This window comes from Micropterus salmoides, unplaced genomic scaffold (assembly GCF_014851395.1).
Source record: "Micropterus salmoides isolate LMB-PRFRI ecotype aquatic unplaced genomic scaffold, ASM1485139v1 Ms_hic_scaffold_12, whole genome shotgun sequence".
Classification (NCBI taxonomy): domain Eukaryota; kingdom Metazoa; phylum Chordata; class Actinopteri; order Centrarchiformes; family Centrarchidae; genus Micropterus; species Micropterus salmoides.
Window position 1 is genome coordinate 21276566 of NW_024040263.1, and position 24716 is coordinate 21301281.

General features: G+C 38.0%; 1 protein-coding gene, 5 non-coding genes and 1 pseudogene across 10 annotated transcripts in view; 5 read left to right on the plus strand and 2 right to left on the minus strand.

Moving 5' to 3' along the window:
* micu3a (mitochondrial calcium uptake family, member 3a) overlaps positions 1-12017 on the plus strand; it is a 37384-nt gene extending 25367 nt beyond the window's left edge. For 3 of the 5 annotated variants that reach the window (XM_038713930.1, XM_038713932.1, XM_038713931.1), the window contains 4 exons: positions 1018-1189; positions 2885-2993; positions 3135-3292; positions 4820-4888. In XM_038713930.1, the coding sequence (XP_038569858.1) occupies positions 1018-1189; positions 2885-2993; positions 3135-3292; positions 4820-4888 (508 nt within the window). Of the gene's footprint in view, positions 1-1017; positions 1190-2181; positions 2188-2884; positions 2994-3134; positions 3293-4819; positions 4889-5811; positions 7481-11770 lie in introns of those variants that run through there. The other 2 variants (XM_038713928.1, XM_038713929.1) reach the window with 2 other exon arrangements.
* Positions 8582-8797, plus strand: LOC119900026. The gene has a single exon (XR_005443994.1). It is a non-coding gene; the product is annotated as a small nucleolar RNA U3 (small nucleolar RNA).
* On the plus strand, positions 9959-10174 carry LOC119900025. Its single transcript, XR_005443993.1, has one exon. It is a non-coding gene; the product is annotated as a small nucleolar RNA U3 (small nucleolar RNA).
* A 4278-nt stretch (positions 12018-16295) lies between the features above and the next one.
* On the plus strand, positions 16296-16511 carry LOC119900027. Its single transcript, XR_005443995.1, has one exon. It is a non-coding gene; the product is annotated as a small nucleolar RNA U3 (small nucleolar RNA).
* Positions 16512-17722: 1211 nt separating this feature from the next.
* Positions 17723-17936, plus strand: LOC119900028. Its single transcript, XR_005443996.1, has one exon. It is a non-coding gene; the product is annotated as a small nucleolar RNA U3 (small nucleolar RNA).
* Positions 17937-22559: 4623 nt separating this feature from the next.
* On the minus strand, positions 22560-22745 carry LOC119900016 (annotated as a pseudogene).
* A 749-nt stretch (positions 22746-23494) lies between these two features.
* On the minus strand, positions 23495-23712 carry LOC119900015. The gene has a single exon (XR_005443985.1). It is a non-coding gene; the product is annotated as a small nucleolar RNA U3 (small nucleolar RNA).
* Between the last annotated feature and the right edge of the window lie 1004 nt (positions 23713-24716).

Consider the following 24716-nt stretch of genomic DNA (forward strand, 5'->3'; position numbering starts at 1 on the left):
CCCTCCTTCTGAAGGTTGTCCACCCCTGAAAAATCATTAAATAATGATATATACTTAAAATAACTATGTAAGTAGTAAAACAATACAAATGCAAATGGGGAAATAAAAGTGCGTTTTAAGTTTAGAAACATTTCGAGTCCCCCCTCCTTTGCCTCATGGTAGTTTGGTCGACTGCCTGCTTTCCCCCTTTTCGTCACGAACACACACAACTCTCCAGAGGGAGAGAAATTTTGCACCCTTCAGTAGTTGTGGAACTCCAGTAAGGCTGGCCGGGTTATGTTATTCACTTAGAACATCAGATGAACCGATTTTTTCTCTTTAATAGAGATGATGCTGGGTCATTAATAAAGTAATCATGACAAAAAATATGATAACCTATGTGTTTTTTGTTGTATAGTAAGTCGCCCACTACAGCAAGAGATGCGCTGATCAATCGAATAGGGACTGGAATAATCTGTTGTACAGCTTAATCTGCCCTGATATCCAATGTCAATGTCAAATATCCAATTTTCTGCCGGTCACATTGGACGTTACACGCACGGTGTTTCACATCATGGACACAGCGCCACAGACAGTAACTGCCTATTGTCACAGCCAAACACACGCTAACATGTCTTAGGTGTGAACGTTGTTCACTGGAGTGAAGAAGACATAACGCTTGCAATTTACATCTGCAGAGAAACACACAGAAAGAGACGCGTTGTTGACCATACAGTTGAATGTTTATGCTGGTGCTGATGGGGATCCTAATAAAAATTACTAAGAAAAGTTACAAAGATGTTTGTGTATGCTGTCAGTTATAACTGGAATCAGCCAGGAAAAAAGCAAAGCAAAGCTTCTCTTACTACAACTAACATAGCGATAAACCTGTGTGTGAATGATCTTGGGCTAATGCTGTAGATCTACTGTTGTGTTGGGTTTTGCTCAGCATGATGTTGAGTGGCAGACATTTTATGTTTACCCCCCCAACTGTTAGATGAAATTTATTCCCTTGTTCCCGTCCTTGATATTTTTCAGGTTTATGGATAACCTTCAAACAGAAGTGTTGGAAATTGAGTTTCTGACCTACTCTAAAGGGATGACCACCATCAGTGAAGAAGACTTTGCTAAAATCCTTCTGCGCTTCACCAATGTGGAAAACATCAGCGCCTACCTGGAGAATGTCCGCCAGTGTATACCTGATGAGAAGGTACAGTACATACATGCCCACAGTTCTTCACTGGGAGAGGAACACACAGACAAATCAACAGCAGTGAAAATGCACAAACTCTATCTATCTCATTCCAGTTAATTTGAGTTCATGTTGACTATTTGTGCATGGATGTATCTCTACAATATAATGTCATGTGTTTGGATAAATTTTTGTTTGTTTGGATAATGTTGGGTAACGTTGCTGTAAGTCCGCTGAACTAGACCTATATCCTTATCCAACAACAAAAAACATTATAGAATCATGGTTTATATAGGTCTGTTGTGAGCTATAATAGCTGACTATATTTACTGTAATCAAAACATTAACAAAAAAGGGCCGTCAAAATTAACATGAGAATGTGTGCTGTAGTTTTAGCGGTGATTAACTGTGTTTCCCTGCTCATCTTACTTGGCGCCTGTATTGCCTTTTGGGAATTAATGGCTCTCATAAAGATGGCAATGTGATAATCAGTTTACAGTAAAGAGGGTCCTCTTTGTAGCATGGACAGCTTCAGCAAATAGAAGTAAAAACATGGGGGAAAAATACAAAAGAACTGCAGAATAGCCAAATGGTGGTAGTAAACTGTGAAAATATAGAATGCTGAACTTATTTTACGGTTTTATACGGTTTTGACCAGGATTTTAGATTCTCAGTTTTCCTTTAGTTAACACCAGATATTTGTTTCTGATCCTTTATCTACCTGTTTAATTTATTCTATTTACGGGTGTTCCCGCCTTCCAGCCATCTACAGCGTTCGTAATTTCCCACCACTGTCTCTGCCTGAGGCTGTTGTGGCTCTCCACACTTCAGCGCTCCACTGCTCCACTTGACCACACTCACACACACACACACACACACAAACAAACACACAGCTACATGTGAATGTCTATCCATCTATCTAGATAGAAAGATAGATGGCATGTAGTCCTTATGCAACCCAACTCTATTTCTGTCCCTCCCTTCTTTTCCTTTTCATGCTGTGGAAGAAGCAGGAGGTTGGTCTCTACCTCGTACAACATACAACCTGCAGTTACAATCTGTCAGTCTATCCTGCTATTTAGTTAGATCGCCATCTCCTTTGTTTCTCCATACTAGGAATGTGCAGGTTAAGATACACGGCTACCTACTTCTTTGTATTTATCTGTGTATTTTAACCTGCATCTTTTCTTATCAATCAATGAAGATTGCATTCCCTGATTTGTTTAAAGTTACAGATTGCTTCTTTTGTGTAATGTTTGTTATTAATCTAGTCACCGTAGCTTTGATCTTGATTTACAGCAAAGAGCATGTGATGGTTAAAGCTACTTGTTGAATGGCTTTTACATTATTAGGATTCTGAAACACTGCAAGAAGGCTGCTGTTGAAATGTTCCATATCATGAACACACATCCTGTCATTAATGACCTTATGTCATTAATGGGACTGTTTCATGGAACCCCTGAGTTATTGAATGTTAGTATGATTTGTGGTCAGTTGCTTATTTCTTTGGCGGGGGAGATCATATTTTAGACAAGTGAGATTGGATGTGCCTCCTGGAATGTTGTATGCACGTCTGTCGAGGTCCCTTTGGATGGAAGTCTGTGCTGAAACACTGGCTTTTTTCGACCAGAGAAGGACATTTTTATCAATGCATCTCCCTCAACTTTTTCTTGGGTTGGTTAGAGCTTAACTTGTGTTTTCCTGGTATTTCAGGGAATCACCTTTGATGAGTTTAGATCCTTCTTCCAGTTTCTCAACAACCTCGAGGACTTTGCCATTGCCATGCAGATGTACAATTTCGCCGCTCGCTCCATTGGACAAGGTAGGGAGAGAACAGTGGCAGATAGGGCCACAGGCACTGAGGGGTTGCCTGCTTATAAACACCACTGATGTGTTCTTCCCTCTCTTGTGCAACAAGCAGCCGAAATGATCTAACTTGTTTTTACTCTCTCTCTCCTACCAGATGAGTTTGCAAGAGCTGTGTATGTGGCCACTGGGCTGAAGCTGACCCGTCACCTCGTACACACCATCTTCAAGATCTTTGATGTAGATCACGATGACCAGCTCTCCTACAAAGAGTTCATCGGGATAATGAAGGACCGTCTGAACAGGGGTGCCAGGGTGAGGAGGAACTGTGTGTGAAAGAAACAGAAAGGCTTTGAACTGTTTGACTTAGATAAAAACAATAGGAAAGTGACTGAGGGTGGATCCATGATCCAAATAGCAGGATTCCACTTCCTCCGTTAGAGGAACGTACCTCCCTCAATTTAGAGGTTGGAGGTCAGAGTTTGCTACAGGAGAGATATGAGGAGATTGTTGGGAATTACTGCAACTTATAGGTGGCAGTGAAAATTCTAAGGCATGCAGCAATACCTAAAAATCTTAACATTTTGTGTATGAAGGTTATGAATGAAACAGATCTTTTGTTGTTACTCTTATAAAGATAGTCCAATGATATCACCTCTCACGTTGTGGTGAAATTCACAGAGGAATCTTCTTTTGTGAAGCATGAATAAAAACCATACGATTTCCAGGTAAAGCATGCCAAACAATTACAATATTCTTGAGGGCTTATTTCGTTTTTTTTTTTTTTTTAACAATGACCAATTAATCTTTACCTTTAATACAACATCCAGCCTTCCTTCACCTGTGCTGAACTGTGAAGTCATGGGTTAACATAAAAAAACAAACATTAAGTGGACAATAGCGAATAACCTAAAAAGGGCAAACATCCAGCATCCTCAGTTGTTTTTGTAAAAGGCGCTCTGTTGGTTCGAATCCAGTTGATCTAGTTGAAGAATAGTCTCTATAACAACTAGACCACCATGCTGTTTAAAAGGTTGTTCACATTTATTGTAAATGGGTTTAAAAAACCAAAGGGTATTATTGCCCAAATGGAGTTAACACAGAGAAAAAAAGGACTTTGAAAATATGTCATATTTAACATGTACACTGGCATGTGCAAAGACTACACTAAATAGAATTAAATCCATACAGTGTGTTTTTAATTATGAGCATTCATTGAATATAAGGCTGAAAAAAACATTTAAATGGCATATTGACAAGGTTATGTTTTTTTGTCAGGAGGTTAAATCTTTTAGGAAGAAGCCGATAACAACTTCAATGAATTACTCGAACTCATGAAAAATTCCCACTGAATTGGAAATCACCTTGAGCGACTTCATAGTGTTTTTTCCGAGGAGGGATACTGCCCTCTAGTGGTGTATTGTGACACAATACTACAGTCCAGAACCTCATTTACTAGTGATACACGTACATGAGAGTGTCAGGTTGTTACAACCTTACATTTTCAACATCACTAATATTGCAGTGAACCTGGAAGTTGTATTTATGAGCCTATGGGCTTCTTTGGATGCTGTCTTGGCCTCACAGTCTTGGCTTATTAACAGTGTTCTCTTTTTCTCTCCCTTGCTCCTGGTTTTGCTTGCATCCTCAATCTTGTCTCTTTATCATCTGTCTCAACCTCTCTTGTGTTACAACACCCATACATTATTTATTCTTTCTTTCCTATGCATTGACCTCCCCCTTCTCTCTTTTGTCTTTCCATCTTCCCTGTCTCCGACCTCTCCCTGTGGTTTCCCTTCTTCCTCCTTGTCTTTTCTCTGCTGTGATGCACTGACCTCTCAGGGCTATAAATCGGTGGAGCGTGCCACCTCTTTTAAATCCTGTCTGAAGAGGGAGCTGGCAAGCAGATAAGTATCACCAACAAGTTGGATTGCGTTTGTGATGGTCATTGTTTTCATCATTATTTTTATACTTTATATTTAGAGTTTGAGTGATTTTTAAAAAAACGTATTAATCCCATATCTTGATGTGACTGCAGCATCACTATCAAGAGTACCCCTCACCTTGCCTCTGATGTTTAACCATTTGACCATGAATATGACCAATAGCACCATTACTGGATTAAATGATATTTCAGTCCCCACCATAAAGTGTCACCTATAATTTTCAACGTAAATTAGGAAAGTACAACAATACCTCTGATCTACTACCTATATAATCTAAAGACGACGGTGTCTTCTGTAAATATTTAAAAACAAGGAGCAGTATGACTTTAAACATCTCTAACATCTCTCATTCACCTGTCTTACCTTAATCATACAGCGTTTTGACTCAGTATCTGGTCCTACTGCAATGCATTAACAGCATGGGTAAATCTGATTTAGGTCATGTGGTGACCACTTCATTACGGAAAAATTACCTGATGCATTACTGTTTTACTTTGCTGGCTAAGTCTCTCTTTCATCAAATACACTTGTTTAAGAAATACATTCCATGTCTGGATTTGTTCATCCCATTTTACAGTCTTGTACTTCCTGTGAACTAGCACATTTTCAAGGTCACTACATAGTGTGCCAGTAGAAGCACAGAGTTGCAGCAGTGGGTTCTTGAATGTCTTCATTTTGGAGAGTCCAGAATGTGTGGACAACTCAAAATGATGTGCAATGAATTTGTAATAGGGCAAGAAAAGACCAAGGGAAAACCCATGAATTTCCATTTCCTCACAACTGGACTATTGTGTTATCACTGCAGCTATAGTATAACTCACAGTTTAAAGAACCGAATTCTGGCACCGAGCATGACCGTGGTCCGTCCCTTTGCTCTGTGTTTACCAGGTGAAGGACCGACACCACACCTCCTTCTCTAGCTGTGTTCGCTCCGGGGCCAGAAGACAAATGCACCAGCTCTGGAGGAGGTACAAGGAGAAGCTGTAGAAGGAAGAGGTGGAGAAGACAGAAAAAAAACATGAAGGAAGAAGTCTGATGATGGAATAAATCAAACTGAGCTCTGACATGTATAGTATTTTTAAGGCCAGATCTCCAGTGGACCAACAATGCAGATAACTACGAGCATGACCGCACACAGCTGACTGACGCTCTGAAAGCTGATAACAAGCAATGCCATCCTGTCATCTTGATGCCAATCATGCCATGCATGACTTACAGTGTACTAAAACAAAACAGATTTAAATTGCAATACGACTTTACTCTCCAAGCATGGCTCCTCCGCAACAGTCAGTAAAACTGCAACTAATCATTATTTCTATTTTGGATAAATCTGTCAATTTTTAAAATTAAGCTTTAAAAACATGTTTTAATTAACTTACTTATTCTGGCCAGCCTATACATAAAAAGTATTCATTTTATAACAATATTATACAGTATATATAAGCAAATGTTAGCATGTTTGAACTTCTACCAAACAAATGCTATTTTCACTAAATGAAGTTACCAATCACTTATCAAAACTATGAGGTATGCTTTTTTAAACTAAGAATACCTAGTTGACCTGCTGCACTGAACTGCACAACTGATAGAGCACAACAATAATTAAATAACATTATTTGATGATGAACGCTATCCATAATAACAGGAATATACAAGTAATATATTAACAGATAGCAGAACACTAAAATTAAATAATTAAATGGGGTATGTATAGTCCTCATCTCATTTTAATCATCTCAGTCTTTTTTCCCTTAAATTTTGTTTGATCTCATCTTGCTGGTGTAGTTGTTTTTTATTGTACTAAGAGAGAATATAAACAATATTGCTATATCCTTTGACCTGGATGTGACAGCTGTTTTCTTTTGCAATTTCAATATTTGACATGAATGAATCCTTAATGTCTTGACCTCTTCTGTGTCTTAGTCGCATGTATAACATATGGTTATATACTTATCCACATATGTGCCTTCTATACATTCCCTTTCTCATCTGAAAAATGTCACATAGGAAACTACACTTTTTCAGGAAAATAATTAAGCACTGTGTAGCTTTTAACAGCAACGGAACTGGATAACGTGCATTGAACATGAATTAATTATTCATTCATTCAATTAATCATTTATTGTTGATAACATGTCTTAGTATGTCTGAAATATGGAAATTAGTTTGAATATATTGAAATGAAGGAAGAAGTCGGGAATGGTGGGGGTTTATAAGTTTATTTCTCATAATGTAAATTATTGTCATTGTTCCCAATGATTCATGTATTTGTGCATCAGTTGACCTGGTGAATTCATTTCATGCATGAATAAAGACATTCACTGAGCATGCGCAACGAATCCCTTTACGCATACACATTGACGAAGACAGAAAGGTTAAACCTGAGTTTAGGCGTTAAAACTCCTGCCAGATAAATCAAATTTGCTGCAGACCCGCCGTTTCTAAACTGGGTGTCTCAATGTTTGTAATACTGAGGCATCAAGAAAAAGTTAGATGGCCGCACAGAAGGATGCTGTGAGGTGAAAATGCTAACCGAACACGATGGCGGTCGGTAAAGGTAAGTTAACGTTAACGGTTGTTGAGCTAACGTTAACATGAGCTAACTTACGGAAAGTGGAGTCTTCTCTTTCCCCATTTTATTTATTATAATATGTGTTTGCTTAGGTTTCTCTGAATGAACGTCAGTTCGTCGAACCACAGAAACAGAAAAATTAACATAATCGCACTTGGCCTCGTCAAGTTAAAGCGATGACGCTATGGGAACGCCAGCTAACGTTAATGTTAGACTAATGAGCTTTTCTGTAAAGTTCAATAATAACAGTGTTGTTATAAGTTGTCACAAGTTATAAAGTTATACTGACCCTGTTAGTCTGACATGTTATGCTGTGATACTAATGGTAAAGTTTAAAACATACAGTCTATGGTTTAAACTGTCGTCGATGAAATTGTTAGATAACGTTGACGAAATGCTGCCCTCATGTGCCGTAACGTTACCAAACCAACTGCAGGTAAAAACGGCTGCAGTGAAGACAGGTCCAGATGTACCCATGGGTCCGTACGGCAAAAATAAATAAAGGGTCAGCACGGTTTTCGACATAAGGCTGTTAGCTATCTCAAGTGTTAGACCACCTATATTGCGTGTGTATTAACGTTTAACTTATAATCTATTAACGCCTCTGAAACCCATTACAGCGAGGCGGATCTGGCGTTGGAAACGGAACAGATTTGTCTTTGTCAGGTTTCTGTCAGGAACATTACAAATGACGCACCGTTCAGCACGTATTTCGTGTAAATGTTGTATAGCCAAACTGAAGTATTTTTAATACTTAATTCGTCGATCATGTTGTCTTATTGTTAATTATCCAGACATTCCGGTCAACTGTAATGATTTTGGCTGGTACAGTTCTTCAACAAATATACTATAAGCACGGACGCGTGTGACTCACACCGCAAAGCATTGTGGGATTTATGTTATTCAACTCTTACGATAAATCAAGAGCGGTTTAGACTAAAGTTGTATAATGGTCGTATTGTTACGGTTGTACTATGTTTTCTACACATTAGCTGGTCGTGTTTGTCATGTGTGACAGCAGAGAGGAACCCTGAGTGAAAACGATTGTCCTGCGAATGACCACTTGTTTTCACCGTTCTTCAAACTAAGACTATACTTTCAGGGATCATTTCTATAGTTTCTGACTTGAGAAATGTGTTTCTAAAGTGATTGGTCTCGCTAACCACGATGATGAGTCGTGATGTTCTTTTCTGAGCGTGAAGCGGATGGGGAGTAATGATTTGCGTCATATGCTCTCTGTCATTGATGATCGTTCTTTACTTCCTTGTGGAGTAATGAGGAGGAGAACATGATCAGAGTGGTTATAGGGTGTATAAAATAAGGTATGATTTTGTTCCAGATTCTGTGAAATAGGTCAATTGTAAAATGAATTGTAGGCTGACAAAATGGGGGAGTAGTATTTCCAGGGCAAAGGAGCACTGTTTCCAAGCTTACTGTGATGGGTAGGCCCACAGTCACAGAAAGTCCTTGCACCAAACAAATCATTTTCAATTCAGAAAATAAATTTTTATCTGTTATGAGAAACAGAATACAGTGTTTTCAAATATACTAGGAAACAGGTAGAAATAGAGGAGAGGTCAGTGTCTGAAGATCAGACTTCACAGTACAATTAGTCTTCATAAAAAAAAGCTTGTCTAATGATTAGAAACTAGATGAGTTATAACAAATGGGAACAGGGTCAAATCTTAGTGTCACGAAAACTTGGACTCAGTGTTTCCCATTAATTAACAACACTATGGTGGTCCGCCACAGTCTCATTTGTTCTATCATAGTTTCAAAATTGAGCAAAAATATATTAATATTAAAGACTTCTAAGCGGTTTTGCACCGCTTCTCCCCAAATGCTGTAAACTCGCTCGCGCAGACACTTTGGCATCTGACTTGAGACAACCACTTTTCTTTTGAGGTAATTACGGTAATGTTGAACAGCTTTGAGGGTTTCCACTGTCACGTGTGAGATCACTATCAAGTAATGTTAAGTGCAAAGTGTACCAAATTAATACACTTAACTTTAAAATACACACATTTTTCGTCAGGGGGGGCACCCCTGAACCCCCCTAGAGGGTTGATGTCCACCCACCATAGTCTCACAAAATCCTGTGGGAAACACTGTGGACTTTAATACAGCCTGTCTTACTTCTGCCAGTTTGTGAGAGAAAGTAGCTTTTTGAGATTAAAGTTTTTGTAACTTTTCATAACTTTTCTTTTCTTACTTTGTCACTTAAGACTTTTTCTAGCTGAGTTTTCTTTACCTCAGTACTACTGCCTTCCTCTCCTTACCATGTGCTGTCCATGTGCTGTCAGAGTCATGCAGTGATTGGCTGTGCTGTGCTGTGTCATTTACATAAACACACATGACTGGACTAGAAGCAGCAACTGGAGGAGCTTGTGAATGGCAGAGAGGAACCCTGAGTGAGAACGATTGGCCTGTGAATGACCTCTTTTTTTCACCGTTCTTCAAACTAAGACTATACTTTCAGGGATCATTTCTATAGTTTCTGACTTGAGAAATGTGTTTCTAAAGTGATTGGTCTCGCTAACCACGATGATGAGTCGTGATGTTCTTTTCTGAGCGTGAAGCGGATGGGGAGTAATGATTCATGTCATATGCTCTCTGTCATTGATGACCGTTTATTACTTCCTTGTGGAGTAATGAGGAAGGGAACATGATCAGAGTGGTTTTAAAGTATGTCAATAGTAACAAGGGAGCTTATTTCTGATACTGTGAAACTGCTTTATTATGTTGTAGTTGTTATTATTGTCTATCCTTCCCGGGGGTGAGGGGGCACCTTTTCCCAAACTTTGTCCGAGGGATGGGCCCACAGTCTCAGACATTGAAAATCCTTACACTAAACAGATTATTATGAAATTAAATGAAAATTTATTGGTTATTTTACGAAAAAGAGAATAGTGTTTTCCAAAATACTAGGTAGAGGTGCTCCGAACAGGATTTTGTGGGACGATCACCGATTGGTGAAAGCACTATCGGCCGATACCGATCACCAATCACTGGGTCTATTTTGAGCCTTTTATTTATCATGTAGCATTATACAGTATACTGTATATTCATTCAATTGGTCCTAAAAACAATGTATTAAGTGTTAAGGTTAACAGATGATAAAGTATCATGAAATGACAACTGTTTATTTTATTGCTAGGAAACATGGATTCCACTCAATCTGTGTTAGAGACTTAAACCATAGCAGCCTTTGCCTGGTTACTGTGAACATCTTATACCTTAACAAATATAGCTTTACTGTGGAATAACTACAAAAACAGAACAAACAGCATCTTTATAAATTTACTACAACCATAAAAACTGCAAAAAAAAAGGCTGTAGCCAAAAGACTGAAGATCTGAAGATCAGACTTCACAGTACAATTAGTCTTTAAAAAAAACAGCTTGTCTAATGATTAAAAACTTGATGAGTTATAACAAATGAGAACAGGGTCAAATCTTAGTGTCACGAAAACTTGGACTCAGTGTTTCCCATTAATTAACGAGACTATGGTGGCCCGCCACAGTCTCATTTGTTCCGTCATAGTTTAAAAATTAAGCGAAAATATATTAATATTAAAGACTAACGTTGTGTTTTGCGCCACTTCTCCCCACTGCTGTAAACTCACGCGCTCAGACACTTTGGCATCTGACTTGAGACAACCACTTTTCTTTTGAGGTAATTACGGTAATGTTAACTAAGGGTTTGAACAGCGTTGAGGGTTTCCACTGTCACTCATGAGATCACTATGAAGCTAGCTGCTAAATTTTGAATGCACAGGTATTACAGCATTTATGGTAAATGCAGTTAAAAGGAGCACAGAAAGCTGAAAGGCAGGGTTAACAAGTTTATTCTGTCATTTTCTCACTTTGTAACAAGTATTGCAGTATGAGAGTCTTATCTAAAGAGAGGCTATTAAGTTTTACTTGTAAGCAATAGAGCGTGACTGATTTGTCTTTTAGCAGATATTGTCAGCCGAAATAAGCTACTTTCAGATATATCTGCATCGGCGTTTATATAACAGCCGATATATGACTATTAAAAAGAGAGAGTCGTATCCTTCACTAAAGGTCAGTGTTGCATAGTTTCCCCACCAGGGGGGGCGCTGCAGCTCCTCTGTTCAAAACACTGCAGCACCACAGAACAAAACATCAGCTGACCGCAGTCTACCGGAGCTCAGAGCCTGGACGCCAGCAGCTCTCACCCTCAGTGTTCCCGGTGAGTTGGTCATTTGTCACTTCAATTACATCAATTGTCAACTGCTTATCCTGCGCACAGGGTCGCAGGGGGCTGGAGTCAATCCCAGCTGACATTGGGCGAAAGTCCGTGTGTCTTTGGATGATGGGAGGAAGTCGGAGCACTCGGAGAGAAACCACGGAGACACGGGGGAGAACATACAAACTCGCCACAGAAATACCGGGACGACAGAGGTTCAAACCTGGGACCTTCTTGCTGTGAGGATACAGTGCTATCCACTATCACTTCAATAACATGACTTAGATAACAATAAAAACAGCCCTTATCACTTCTCCTCTCCTGAAAACATTCATACCAGACTTGCTAACCCTCCCGTTTTTCACTGCACTATCCCGGGTCACAGCAGGATTACCATGGGTGAGTGGTGGAGGCTAATGTCGCTCCTAGTGAACGATCCTCTCATTTCTCCCTAGTTAATTTCTTCTAAATATTATTTAACATGGCTTATAGCAGCTAACACTGCCCGTTGCCAAATTAACCACAAAGACAATGCTGTGTTTATCAGTGGAGGAGCGCTAACATTAATGAGCAATTAAACTATAATGTTTAACGCATTCTAAATATATCTGCGAGCTGCTTGTCTCTAGTTACAGTCGGCGTGTCAGAAATGATTAAACCAGAGCGGACTTGTGAATAAATGTGAGCTGTACAAGTATCTAACATGGCTTCCTGCCCAACAAAGTTCTCTAACATTACCACTTCTTTTGAATGTGAAACGTTAGTGTGAAATGTCAGAGTTGCAGGTCCTCGTTGCAGACAGTCATGTAGTATTAAATTAATTAAACAGCAGCGTTTCCTCTGTGTCACTGTACCATAGATGATATGTTTAGAGCCAGTGGTTAGGAAACGGTTTCTCACAGCTTTGGATAGAATTAACAGTGCTGGTAAAGGGATAAACTAGATGTGAATATGCTACATAGTAGAAAGCAGTTATTGTGGCAGATGATATGTAAGGTAATAACTATTGACTATATATATATATATAATAATTTGCCTGAGTAGGAGAGCCCTGTTTATCATTATTATTATAGCAATGACATGAGAAATGATATATGGTATTAGTAGTATGTAGGAATTTTTTATAGTTTCTGTTTTGCTGGCCCCCACAACTATTTACTTAAATGTTCATTAGTAGTAGTACTCTGTAAATTATAACAAATCAGACATTTAAAAAAATGTCCGTAGTTTTATTTGACTCTTATTTATCAAAACATTAATATGTTTTGTTATACTTTTGTTCAAAGTACTATTTATAACAAAACAAAATCTTTTTATACTACATTATGTCAAGGATATCTTGGTATGGTCTCAACATAATAAAATTGTAGGGATAATCTTTGTTTATGTTATGCATTTGTTATAATAAGGGTGGAAAGAATATCAGCCAGTATATCGAATCCATGTATGGTTTGTTCTTTAATTATTTAATTTTAAAACCAAAATGAAAAACAGAAACAAAAAAAACAAATGTTTTTTTGTTTTTCTGTTTTAAAAACTAAAACAGAAAAATATTGAATATATTTTGTTAATTAAGTAGATTAAATATTTTTAATGCAGCCTGTAGTTCTCATAAGTTAGGCATACTTATGTGTGAAACCTGGTGAGCATTAATAGCTCCCGAGTTTTCAGATTTTTTAATGCTTTTTTGGGTTTAATTCTGTTGGATGAACCACAAGATAAAGGCCGTGCTCTGTCCTGTTTATACTTGTGTAAAGTAAAATAAAAGTGAAGTTGAGTCATTTAGTTTTTCTCCCTGGTACTCATCTCAGGACCTCCCAGATTTTCCCCAGTACCTGTAGGATGTGAGCCTGTGCAGGTTTGAGGACGGATGATAGTATCTAGGCTGGCCCCATCACCTACCATCACTCTCTGTTCAGATAAATGCTGGACTGGCAGGACAAAGCAGAACACCACTCCTTCCTCCAGCATTATAAAAGGGTCCTGTTGGCACTTTCAGATATTTACATCACGATTTATGGGAACCACACCTTGTAATTGGGCACTGTTTTTGTAAATAAAGATGATGTCAACTTCTGTCTTTTAATACACATTTATATCATATGAGATGAGTACCAGGGAGAAAAACTAAATGACTCAACTTCACTTTTATTTTACTTTACACAAGTATAAACAGGACAGAGCACGGCCTTTATCTGGTGGTTCATCCAACAGAATTAAACCCAAAAAAGCATTAAAAAATCTGAAAACCCGGGAGCTATTAATGCTCACCAGGTTTCACACATAAGTATGCCTAACTTATGAGAACTACAGGCTGCATTAAAAATATTTAATCTACTTAATTAACGTAAGTAGTTTACACGGGCGAAAATAGCAAAGGAAAATAAGAAGTTTAGAACTCCACAGATTTGTTTTGGAAGAGTTTTGTTCTGACTCATAACAGCAGATGGTGGAAGCTGAGAGTTTTTAGCAGCTCCATAGAAAGAGAAGCTGGAGGCAGGTGAAGTTCTGCACACCCCTCAAACTCAGTGATTAGCTTCCTCTGGTTCTCTTTGATATAAACACAAGTCAAAAGGTCAAAAGCTTGTTGGCTGTTGGCGCCACAGAAGGTCTCAAGGGGGCAGAGTGCCCTCTGCTGGTGGAACTCACACACAGCAAGAAGACTTAAAAATCTTATATGTTATATGTGTTAAGAAATTAAAATATGAATTAAATAATATAAACTTAAATAAATAGGCTAACTGCGATCCTAAGCTACATATAACATTAATTAAATTGTCCTAATCTGAAGTTACAGGTCACCAATGGTCTTACAAATGTTTAATTCTCCCTAACAGCCTAACAGTTATTATTTTATTATTTATTGTTTTTATTTCAGTTAACTAAAGTGTTTTTTTTTTACAGCCAGTGCTACTTTAGTCTTACTAAAAAAACGTTCTTTTAGTTTAGTTTTAGTCTAAAATCACCTTTCTAATTGCATGGTACATGGGCTACTTTTATTTTGAAGGCTTTACCAGTTACTATCCCTTCCAAAAAAGGAATAGACCATGTGACTTCCATTTTTGGTTTATAACGAGAAATGAATTGACTGAAGTTCACAGACTCTCTTCATTATTTGTTCCAAAAGGAATAATGATAAATGAATGAATGAATGACCAAAAAACCAAAAACGGGCCGTTTTAGTTGATTTTTCGTTTTTTGATTCTGACACAAAAAAGGGTTATTTGGTTTTTCATTTTGAAACAAAAAACGAATGAACGGTATTTTTGTTTACGGATTATCCACAGATACCCTGACCGTTCTATCTTTGACCAGTATTGAGCCAATATTATAGCTGCAGCCTCCGGTACTGCAGCTATATAATATTGTCCTGATTTTCTAACTAAAAACCCCCTTATGTTGATGTTCAAGCTCATCTTAATTACATTTAATCAGGCAGCGCCATCGCCCAAGTGTATCTGCTGCAGGTTTATCAAGTGTAACACACAAAGATACACAAATCATTAAATATCAAAATCAATATTTTTCTGTTAAAACCAAAAAACTCTGTCTGTCTGTTTTTTGGTTTTCCATTTTTCTCTTTTGGTTTTAAAACAGAAGAAACGAAAAACGGCTTGTTTATTTGGTTTTGAAATGAAATAATCATAGAACGAACCATGCACGGATTATATCGACATAACGGATTTTAAAATCCTCAAATATCAAAATCGGCACCAGACTGAATATTCCCAGCTCAGTCGGGCTCTAGCAAGCAATACGAGCACGACATACAATATAATTTATCAAAATCGGCCTTGGTGAATGTAGTGCGAGGATGGAGGATACACCTGTGACAAAATCAGATTTTCAAAATAAGGTGTTAGAACAATGTATACAGAATGGAAATAAGATTAAATGGATTATATTTACAGTATGTATAAAATATGTTACATGTCCATTAAAAGCAAAATAAAATATTAGGGGAATTTCTTACAAATTATTCTTTTATTTAGGGTTGCTAAAAAACATTACACGAATTGCCCTTTTTGCTGTTTCATCACTATTTATATCTATACAGTGTGTTTATTATCAAATTGTTTACTAGGGCACAGAATTGTAAACAGGAGTCCAAAGTTCTTCATAGATCTAACCTCTTAATTTTGCATTTAAAGCGTACCAAATTAATGCACTTAACTTTAAAATACACACATTTTTCGTCAGGGGGGGCACCCCTGAACCCCCCTAGAGGGTTGATGTCCACCCACCATAGTCTCACAAAATCCTGTGGGAAACACTGTGGACTTTAATACAGCCTGTCTTACTTCTGCCAGTTTGTGAGAGAAAGTAGCTTTTTGTCTTGCCAGTACTTTAAACTTTGAGTTTAAGGTGTGACTCACACCGCAAAGCCTTGTGGGATTTATGTTATTCAACTCTTACGATAAATCAAGAGCGGTTTAGACTAAAGTTGTATAATGGTCGTTTTGTTACGGTTGTACTATGTTTTCTACACATTAGCTGGTCGTGTTTGTCATGTGTGACAGCAGAGAGGAACCCTGAGTGAAAACGATTGTCCTGCGAATGACCCCTTGTTTTCACCGTTCTTCAAACTAAGACTATACTTTCAGGGATCATTTCTATAGTTTCTGACTTGAGAAATGTGTTTCTAAAGTGATTGGTCTTGCTATCCACGATGATGAGTCGTGATGTTCTTTTCTGAGCGTGAAGCCGATGGGGAGTAATGATTCGCGTCATATGCTCTCTGTCATTGATGATCGTTCTTTACTTCCTTGTGGAGTAATGAGGAGGAGAACATGATCAGAGTGGTTATAGAGTGTATAAAACAAGTTATGATTTTGTTCCAGATTCTGTGAAATAGGTTAATTGTAAAATGAATTGTAGGCTGGCAAAATGGGGGAGTAGTATTCCCAGGGCAAAGGAGCACTTCTTCCAAGCTTACTGTGATGGGTAGGCCCACAGTCACAGAAAATCCTTGCACCAAACAAATCATTAAAAAATAAAGGTTAAATTTTTGTTTTGTACATTCAGAAAATAAATTTTTATCTGTTATGAGAAACAGAATACAGTGTTTTCAAATATACTAGGAAACAGGTAGAAATAGAGGAGAGGTCAGTGTCTGAAGATCAGACTTCACAGTACAATTAGTCTTCATAAAAAAAAGCTTGTCTAATGATTAAAAACTAGATGAGTTATAACAAATGAGAACAGGGTCAAATCTTAGTGTCACGAAAACTTGGACTCAGTGTTTCCCATTAATTAACAACACTATGGTGGTCCGCCACAGTCTCATTTGTTCTATCATAGTTTCAAAATTGAGCAAAAATATATTAATATTAAAGACTTCTAAGCGGTTTTGCACCGCTTCTCCCCAAATGCTGTAAACTCGCTCGCGCAGACACTTTGGCATCTGACTTGAGACAACCACTTTTCTTTTGAGGTAATTACGGTAATGTTGAACAGCGTTGAGGGTTTCAACTGTCACGTGTGAGATCACTATCAAGTAATGTTAAGTGCAAAGTGTACCAAATTAATACACTTAACTTTAAAATACACACATTTTTCGTCAGGGGGGGCACCCCTGAACCCCCCTAGAGGGTTGATGTCCACCCACCATAGTCTCACAAAATCCTGTGGGAAACACTGTGGACTTTAATACAGCCTGTCTTACTTCTGCCAGTTTGTGAGAGAAAGTAGCTTTTTGTCTTGCCAGTGCTTTAAACTTTGAGTTTAAAGTTTTTGTAACTTTTCATAACTTTTCTTTTCTTACTTTGTCACTTAAGACTTTTTCTAGCTGAGTTTTCTTTACCTCAGTACTACTGCCTTCCTCTCCTTACCATGTGCTGTCCATGTGCTGTCAGAGTCATGCAGTGATTGGCTGTGCTGTGCTGTGTCATTTACATAAACACACATGACTGGACTAGAAGCAGCAACTGGAGGAGCTTGTGAATGGCAGAGAGGAACCCTGAGTGAGAACGATTGGCCTGTGAATGACCTCTTTTTTTCACCGTTCTTCAAACTAAGACTATACTTTCAGGGATCATTTCTATAGTTTCTGACTTGAGAAATGTGTTTCTAAAGTGATTGGTCTCGCTAACCACGATGATGAGTCGTGATGTTCTTTTCTGAGCGTGAAGCGGATGGGGAGTAATGATTCATGTCATATGCTCTGTCATTGATGACCGTTTATTACTTCCTTGTGGAGTAATGAGGAAGGGAACATGATCAGAGTGGTTTTAAAGTATGTCAATAGTAACAAGGGAGCTTATTCCTGATACTGTGAATCTGCTTTATTATGTTGTTGTTGTTGTCTATCCCTCCCAGGGGTGAGGCGGCACCTGTTTCTGAGGGGTAGGCCCTCAATCTCAGACTTTGAAAACCTTTGCGCTAAGCAAATCATTAAAAACAGAGAGTAATGATTCAGTCCATATGCTCTCTGTTATTGATGACTGTCCTTTACTTCCTTGTGGAGCAAGGGAGGAAGGGAACAGGTAAGTTTGGTAAGTGGTAGATAAGTTTGTGAAAAATAAGTTTATGTAAAGCACAGCTGTTTCTTGCAACATTAAGAACAATTGTAGTATGGAAGCTGTTAGACAGCTTTACATATACTAGTATCTAATGATGGGCAAAGTGAGGCTTTGTGAAACATTGAAACGTTCAAAGCAATTGTGCCAGAATTGTGTCGAGGCTTCAAAACACTCTGACACCCGTCTCCACAGTGACATCTACTGGTCACTTTTGATATTGACACATCTTCATAGGGGTTTCATTGAAACAATGACTGACCAGCGTTTACAATTCTAAACGTCTTATCAATACACACACAAAGGCTTTCAGATTGTCAGAGAAAGCAGATGGGGATTGCAATAAAAGTGTGTTTCAATAAAACACATCTGTGTGTTGTTTCATAAGCAGGCCAAATCAGTCATTTAGTTGACGCTTAGTTGAACTGACGTGAAACATGTATTGCTATATAAAGGATATCAGAGGCCTCTGGAGCAACTAGGGGTTAAGTGTCTTGGACACATTAGTATGTGTCATAGTGGGAATCGAACCCGGGTCTCTTACACCAAAAGAATGCGTCTTCTCCACTACACCATTGCCACATATTTTTGAGTCAGAATACTTATTTATCCCCAAGGGTAAATTCTTTGTTAGAGATGCTCGCAAGGCAAAAAAGGAATGGAAATAATGGTTGAAGTTATTGAGTAGAGAATATAATAAAGTATACAAATGAATCTAAGAATATAATAATAAATTATAATAAATGTGGATATCTACAGTATTATACAGTAGCTTATTAACAGAGGTTTAATAATAAATAGCAGGAAAGAAATAGGCCCTAGTGTAATAATAATGAATAATAAACAGTACTCATTATTATTCATTCAATTACTTATATTAAAAATTTAATTAATTAGCTGATTAAAGTTGAAGTTTTTTACAAGAATGATAAATTAAAAGTGGAACAATGTCTCACATTTGTAATAAGTAATAATAATAATAATAATTTTATTCAGAAATATTATGCTGGTTTTTTAAATTATAAATGACATCCCAAGCATTGGAAAAGATTTGTTCACATGGAACACTTGTTGCAGGCATGCATAAGTATTTTTGTGCCATCATATACAGGTGCAGATACACAGCACCTGCCAATAAATAAAAGGATCCTTGGAACAAAAGCATCTGTCAAATATTCAAACCGCTACAGTGGCATCAGCAGTTGCACTGTGAATGATATGTGTTCCCACTCAAGAGATCGGGATCCCTTACGTGGATTCTCCAACCTAATCTAAACTATCTATTACACACCTAGGCTGTATAGTGCTAAGCTATCTGTCTCTTTCACCTTCTCTATCACTAGGCTATAGGCCTACATGTCACTAAATTTATCCAAGCTATCACTATTAAAATGTTAGGCCAATTATATCCGTACCAAATTGATGTCTCTCATTGGCCTATCAATTAATGTATTAATATCTAGCCGAACTATCAGTCAATCCCTCTATATGTTGCTGTCTCTTGAAATATTTCTTCTCTCAGTAAAACCCTCGAAGTTGGGATGTTTTAGCTTCACATTTAAGCCTTCTGGGAGTTAGAGGCACGCAGATGAGTGGTGATTTGTTCCAAACACTGTGAATCAAGCGTAAAAGCGGCAGATGTGCCACCTGTCGAAACAGGGATGAAACGCACCGAAGCCTCGTTTGACACTGATGTTTTGAACCACGCTTTGGAGCAGTGTTTTGAAACGTCTGTGCTTCGGGATATCGACACAGCGTCGACACGTCAGAATCAAGCGTCCCATCCCTACTAGTATCGATATCTTAAATTTCTAATAACGCTGGTGATTTAGTCCATTGTCAAGTCAGGGGTAGCTACGGTTAGTGATTGCCTAATAAAGCGTTCCAAAGCATAATTGCTTTCTGACATAATTGACCCTTCACCAAACCACACCCCCCTTAGTTACTGTTGCTAAGTCCGACAAACTCGGACGTGTGGGATTTATGAATGCGCTACCACTGTCTATGACTGCACTTCCTGGAGAAATATTGTATATATTTTTGGAAAAATTTAAAAAAGCGATAGAGAGGAGACAGAAAGGTTTGCATCACACATTTGAAGGTTGTATTTAGGCTGTCAAACTGACGTGAAACAAATACAGACCAGCATACCAATCACAGAGTAAAAGTTAACCACCATATCACCTCACGATTGAGACAAAGGACAACCATATTAAGGATTAACACTGTTCCTGTAAAGCTGGGTAGGTCTCTATGCATTATTACAATCATTAAAAAGCAGAACAATGGGGCTTTATAACGTTACATTCAGTAGTAAGTTAGCTAGCGTTAGCTAACTAAAGCCTTTTCCACTGCACGGTACCAGCTCTACTCTACTCGCCTCGATTCTACTCGCTTTTTTTTGTTTTCCATTGTGGAAAAGTTGTGCCTGTACCTGCTTCCTGGTACTTTTTTGCCTATCGCCTCCGTTGAGGTTCCAAGCGAGCTGAGGCGATACTAAAATGTGATGTGAAAACACCGCAGACTACTGATTGGTCAGAGAGAATCGTCACTATTGACTGCGTCATCATTGTGCCTGCCTGACGGAGGCCAGCAACAGAAAGTCACCAAGTCCACTTCTGAGAAGTTTTGAGGTGAGAAATATACTGTGTATATTTGAGTCGAGTGGAGGCGAGCTGAGCTGGTAGTGGTAATGGAAAAACTGCATAACATTACATTAGAAACAATAGACAGTCTACATTTTTCTGGATTTGTTATAGGTTTTGGAAAGTGAATAAATCATACTTCTCCTTTCAACTTCTCTGGGTAGCAAAGAACAGCGTTTGACCATATCTTGGAAAAATACAGCCAAAAAAAGCTAGAAAACAAAGTTTTTTGAATACGAGTCAATGGAGCACAGCCATGAAAGTGTCGGACCTCAGTTAGTGCGTGACTATACTACGTTGTGATCGGCCAGCTGCGTATTCGGGGCGTGGCTTAGCGAAGCGTCAGTTGTGTCGAAAATGTTTCAGTATTCGAAGTTTCATTCAGAAAATGCCCGACACTATCATCTGCTGGTGAAGACAATGTAATGCAACAAAACGATGTCTGTGTGTCGCCGTTGTGCCGCTGTTGTAGTGTAACGTAATGTAAATGGAAACATCTAACTAACGCACATTCAACTTACATCACCCAGATGGGCTGATCACTGGGATGAGGGAAAAAAAAACAGAGCCCAACTCCTTATCCCCGCTGCTTTCAAGCCAATACTATATTTCAAGCCAATACTATATTTCAAGCAGCCTTTAGATGCAAAAACAGAACAGGATGAATAATCACTGAGGCAATTGACATTTATATTGACATATTATATTACATTACATCACCTTATATAGCCACGGTGTAACTAATTGTAACAACTCATACTGCACTATTTATTTTGTATTTTTGATTTCACACCTTAAGAGTATGGAGTACTGATCCTGACAAATTCAGAAATAAATACATAAATAAATAAATGCTCAATAAATAAATAAGCATCCGATTAAATGCACAAAAAAATAAAAAGTAAATAAATAAATGTAGACTGTAATTAAATTATACAAGGAGACATAAATGTATATCTATTTCAATTAGCTTCTTTACTTATTCACCTTTGTAATAATGACCTTTTATTTATTTATTGTCCGTTATAATCTTCAACTTTATTTATTAATTACTTATTTTTTAAGTGTATTTATTTATGTGTGTTTTAATATTTTTGTGTTTTATTGTTCAGTTGCATTTTCTATCCTATTTATTTCCCCAATGGTATTTATTTCTGCCTGTCCTTTTTACATTTCTCTATGCATTTCTGCCTCATTATGCAAATGAGGAGGGGCTGTGTTTCAAAGGGTGAACTTCTCTCCTATTGGTGGATCAGTCAGACGGGAGAGCTCTTGGCCTACTCTTCCTGCACACATCAACGAGCTTGCTCCTTACGCAGTCAGATGGCTTCCTGCCAAGACAATACTACCAGCCATGTCTTCTTTCCCTTTTCGTGTGGATGCTTTTCAACACAAAGTGATGTCCTTGATTCATTTCATCTTATCAAACACACCCCAAAAAACTATTGTGTTAAATACGAATGTATAATAATAAAATGTAACTTTGGAAATTAATAATTGTCTTATTTCTTAAAATTCATACAGATTTTCCATTATATGGCAGTGAAGTTGGTATTAAATTTTATCCTAGGTGGTATTAAAAAGGTCTTTTTTTCCACCACACTAGTAATTTCAGGGGTCTACCACTGCTCCTGAAGAAAACTCTAGGGGAAACACTTATGACATTCATTTGTCACTGTACCACCTACATCCACTCAGATCATATTCCCAGGACCAACACTCTACAGATATAGTGCATCATGACTCTCTGCCCTCTTCACACTCAAAAACAAACATTATGACTCATCATCATGGTTATTGAGACTAAACACTTTAGACACTCACTTCTCAAATCAGAAACTATAGAAATGATAATAAAAATGAAAATATAGTCTTACTTAACTGAGGGTGGAAACAGAATCTCATTCACAGAACAATGATTCTTGCTCAGGGTTCCTCTCTGACATCAACAAGCTCCTCCAGTTCGTGTGATAACATCATATCGCAGCCAATCACTGCTTGACCATGGCAGCACACAGATAGAAGAGACAAGCAGAACTGAGTGATGATAAAGAAAAATATTGTATCAAAGTAAGAAAAGTTGAGGTTCAAATGCTAGCGAGTCAGAAGCTAAATTTCTCTCACTGATTGAAATAAGAAAAGTCCCAATAAACATTCACAATACTGTAAGGATTTTTGTGTCATTTCTTTCGACTGAGCTATTTTTTAATCACTACTAGACATCAACTCCTCCAGAGGTGATCATATGAATAACAAAATGGATGACTCATGGGAAAATCTATATTGTTTTTGAGAACACTGAAATATACACTTCAATGTGTTTCAATGTGATTTTCAGACAGTTTCTTACTGTAATAATTCTGTTTCTGCCTTATTTCCTACAATAATGGCCACATTACACAATTTTGACCAGCAATCGTGAATGACCTAAAATGCTTAGCTGATTATGAAAACTGTTGATTACTTTTCTGGCAATCCATCATCTAGTGGTTTTCTCACTGAACCTATTGTCCAGTAGTACTTAATAAATGTTTTTTAAAAGTTTTAATGTAATCCTAAAAGTAATTAAAGATTTGATATTGTAGTTTTCTAATAAAAAATGTTTTTCTCAGATTTGCACTGATTCCACTCAGTCCATGTTCCCTTCATCATTACTCCCTAAAGTAGCAACAAACGGTTATCAGTGATATTGAGCATATGAAGTGAATCATTACCCTCTGTCTTCTTCTTGCTCAAAAAAAAGAACATCACGACTCATCATTGCAGCCAGCAAGACCAAACCCTTTAGAAACACATTTCTCAAGTCAGAAACTATAGAAATGGTCCCTGAAAGCATAGTCTTAACAAGCCTGTGGGTTAAAACTGCAAGCCATTCACTGCAAAGGTAATGTCACTCAGGGTTCCTGGCTTCGGGAGCGTGCACAGAGCTATGTCCGACCCGGTGTCCTCACATTACAGTTTTTTCTGATTGCTTAAGCACATTTTTTGTAACTATTGGCTATTTTTGCAAAACTCTACACACAAATAAGAACCTTTCACCCAATTATCAAAACATTGTGTATTGCACAGCTAATTAACTCTTCACACCTTCGTAAAAATGGTGTTTTCGTATCAAACAGTAAACACAAGCCATCATCTACTAAGCACACAATGTGCCAACTACACACTGATGGTATGAATACAAAACACATCTGGCTTTTGCTTTCTCTGTGTACAGATGTCAATTTGAGGTCATACTTTTGTCATAGTGTCATGTAAACATACAAGGATCCAAACTTCAAGTATTGGTGTTTATTCACACTCATCAAAACCAAGACAAAGTCAGAACACAAAATAGTAATTTCACAAAAAAACAACAACTATCAGCCTACATCATGTCGTCTTTCTGGGTCCGGCCACAAAATTTCGTCCACATCGCATGCGATATCCTCCAGTCCAAGGAACCGGGGAAAATATCTCCTTGAATGCCTGGCATGATGCCTGGTCAATATCTCCACAAGCCTCCTCCATTGCCTGTAAAAGGGCTACCTGTTGATGAGGATGACCGTCGTACACTTTCCAGCGCCAGGCAGAGAAGAACTCTTCAATTGGATTCAAGAATGGAGAGTATGGAGGGAGGTTGAGTGCCATGAAGAATGGGTGGTCTGTAAACCAGTTGCAGACCAAAGCAGCCGTATGGAAGCCCCCAACATGTGGACGTGTAGCGATTCTGTAAAGTAACAATTTCAGTATTTTTGCATGTATGGTACTGTTGTGTTTCTCATTAGAGTATGGCAGTGCTACAAAGTACTTACCGATTCTCATTTCGAAATGTCCTAATGATGCTTGCCACAGTGAAGCGGCTTA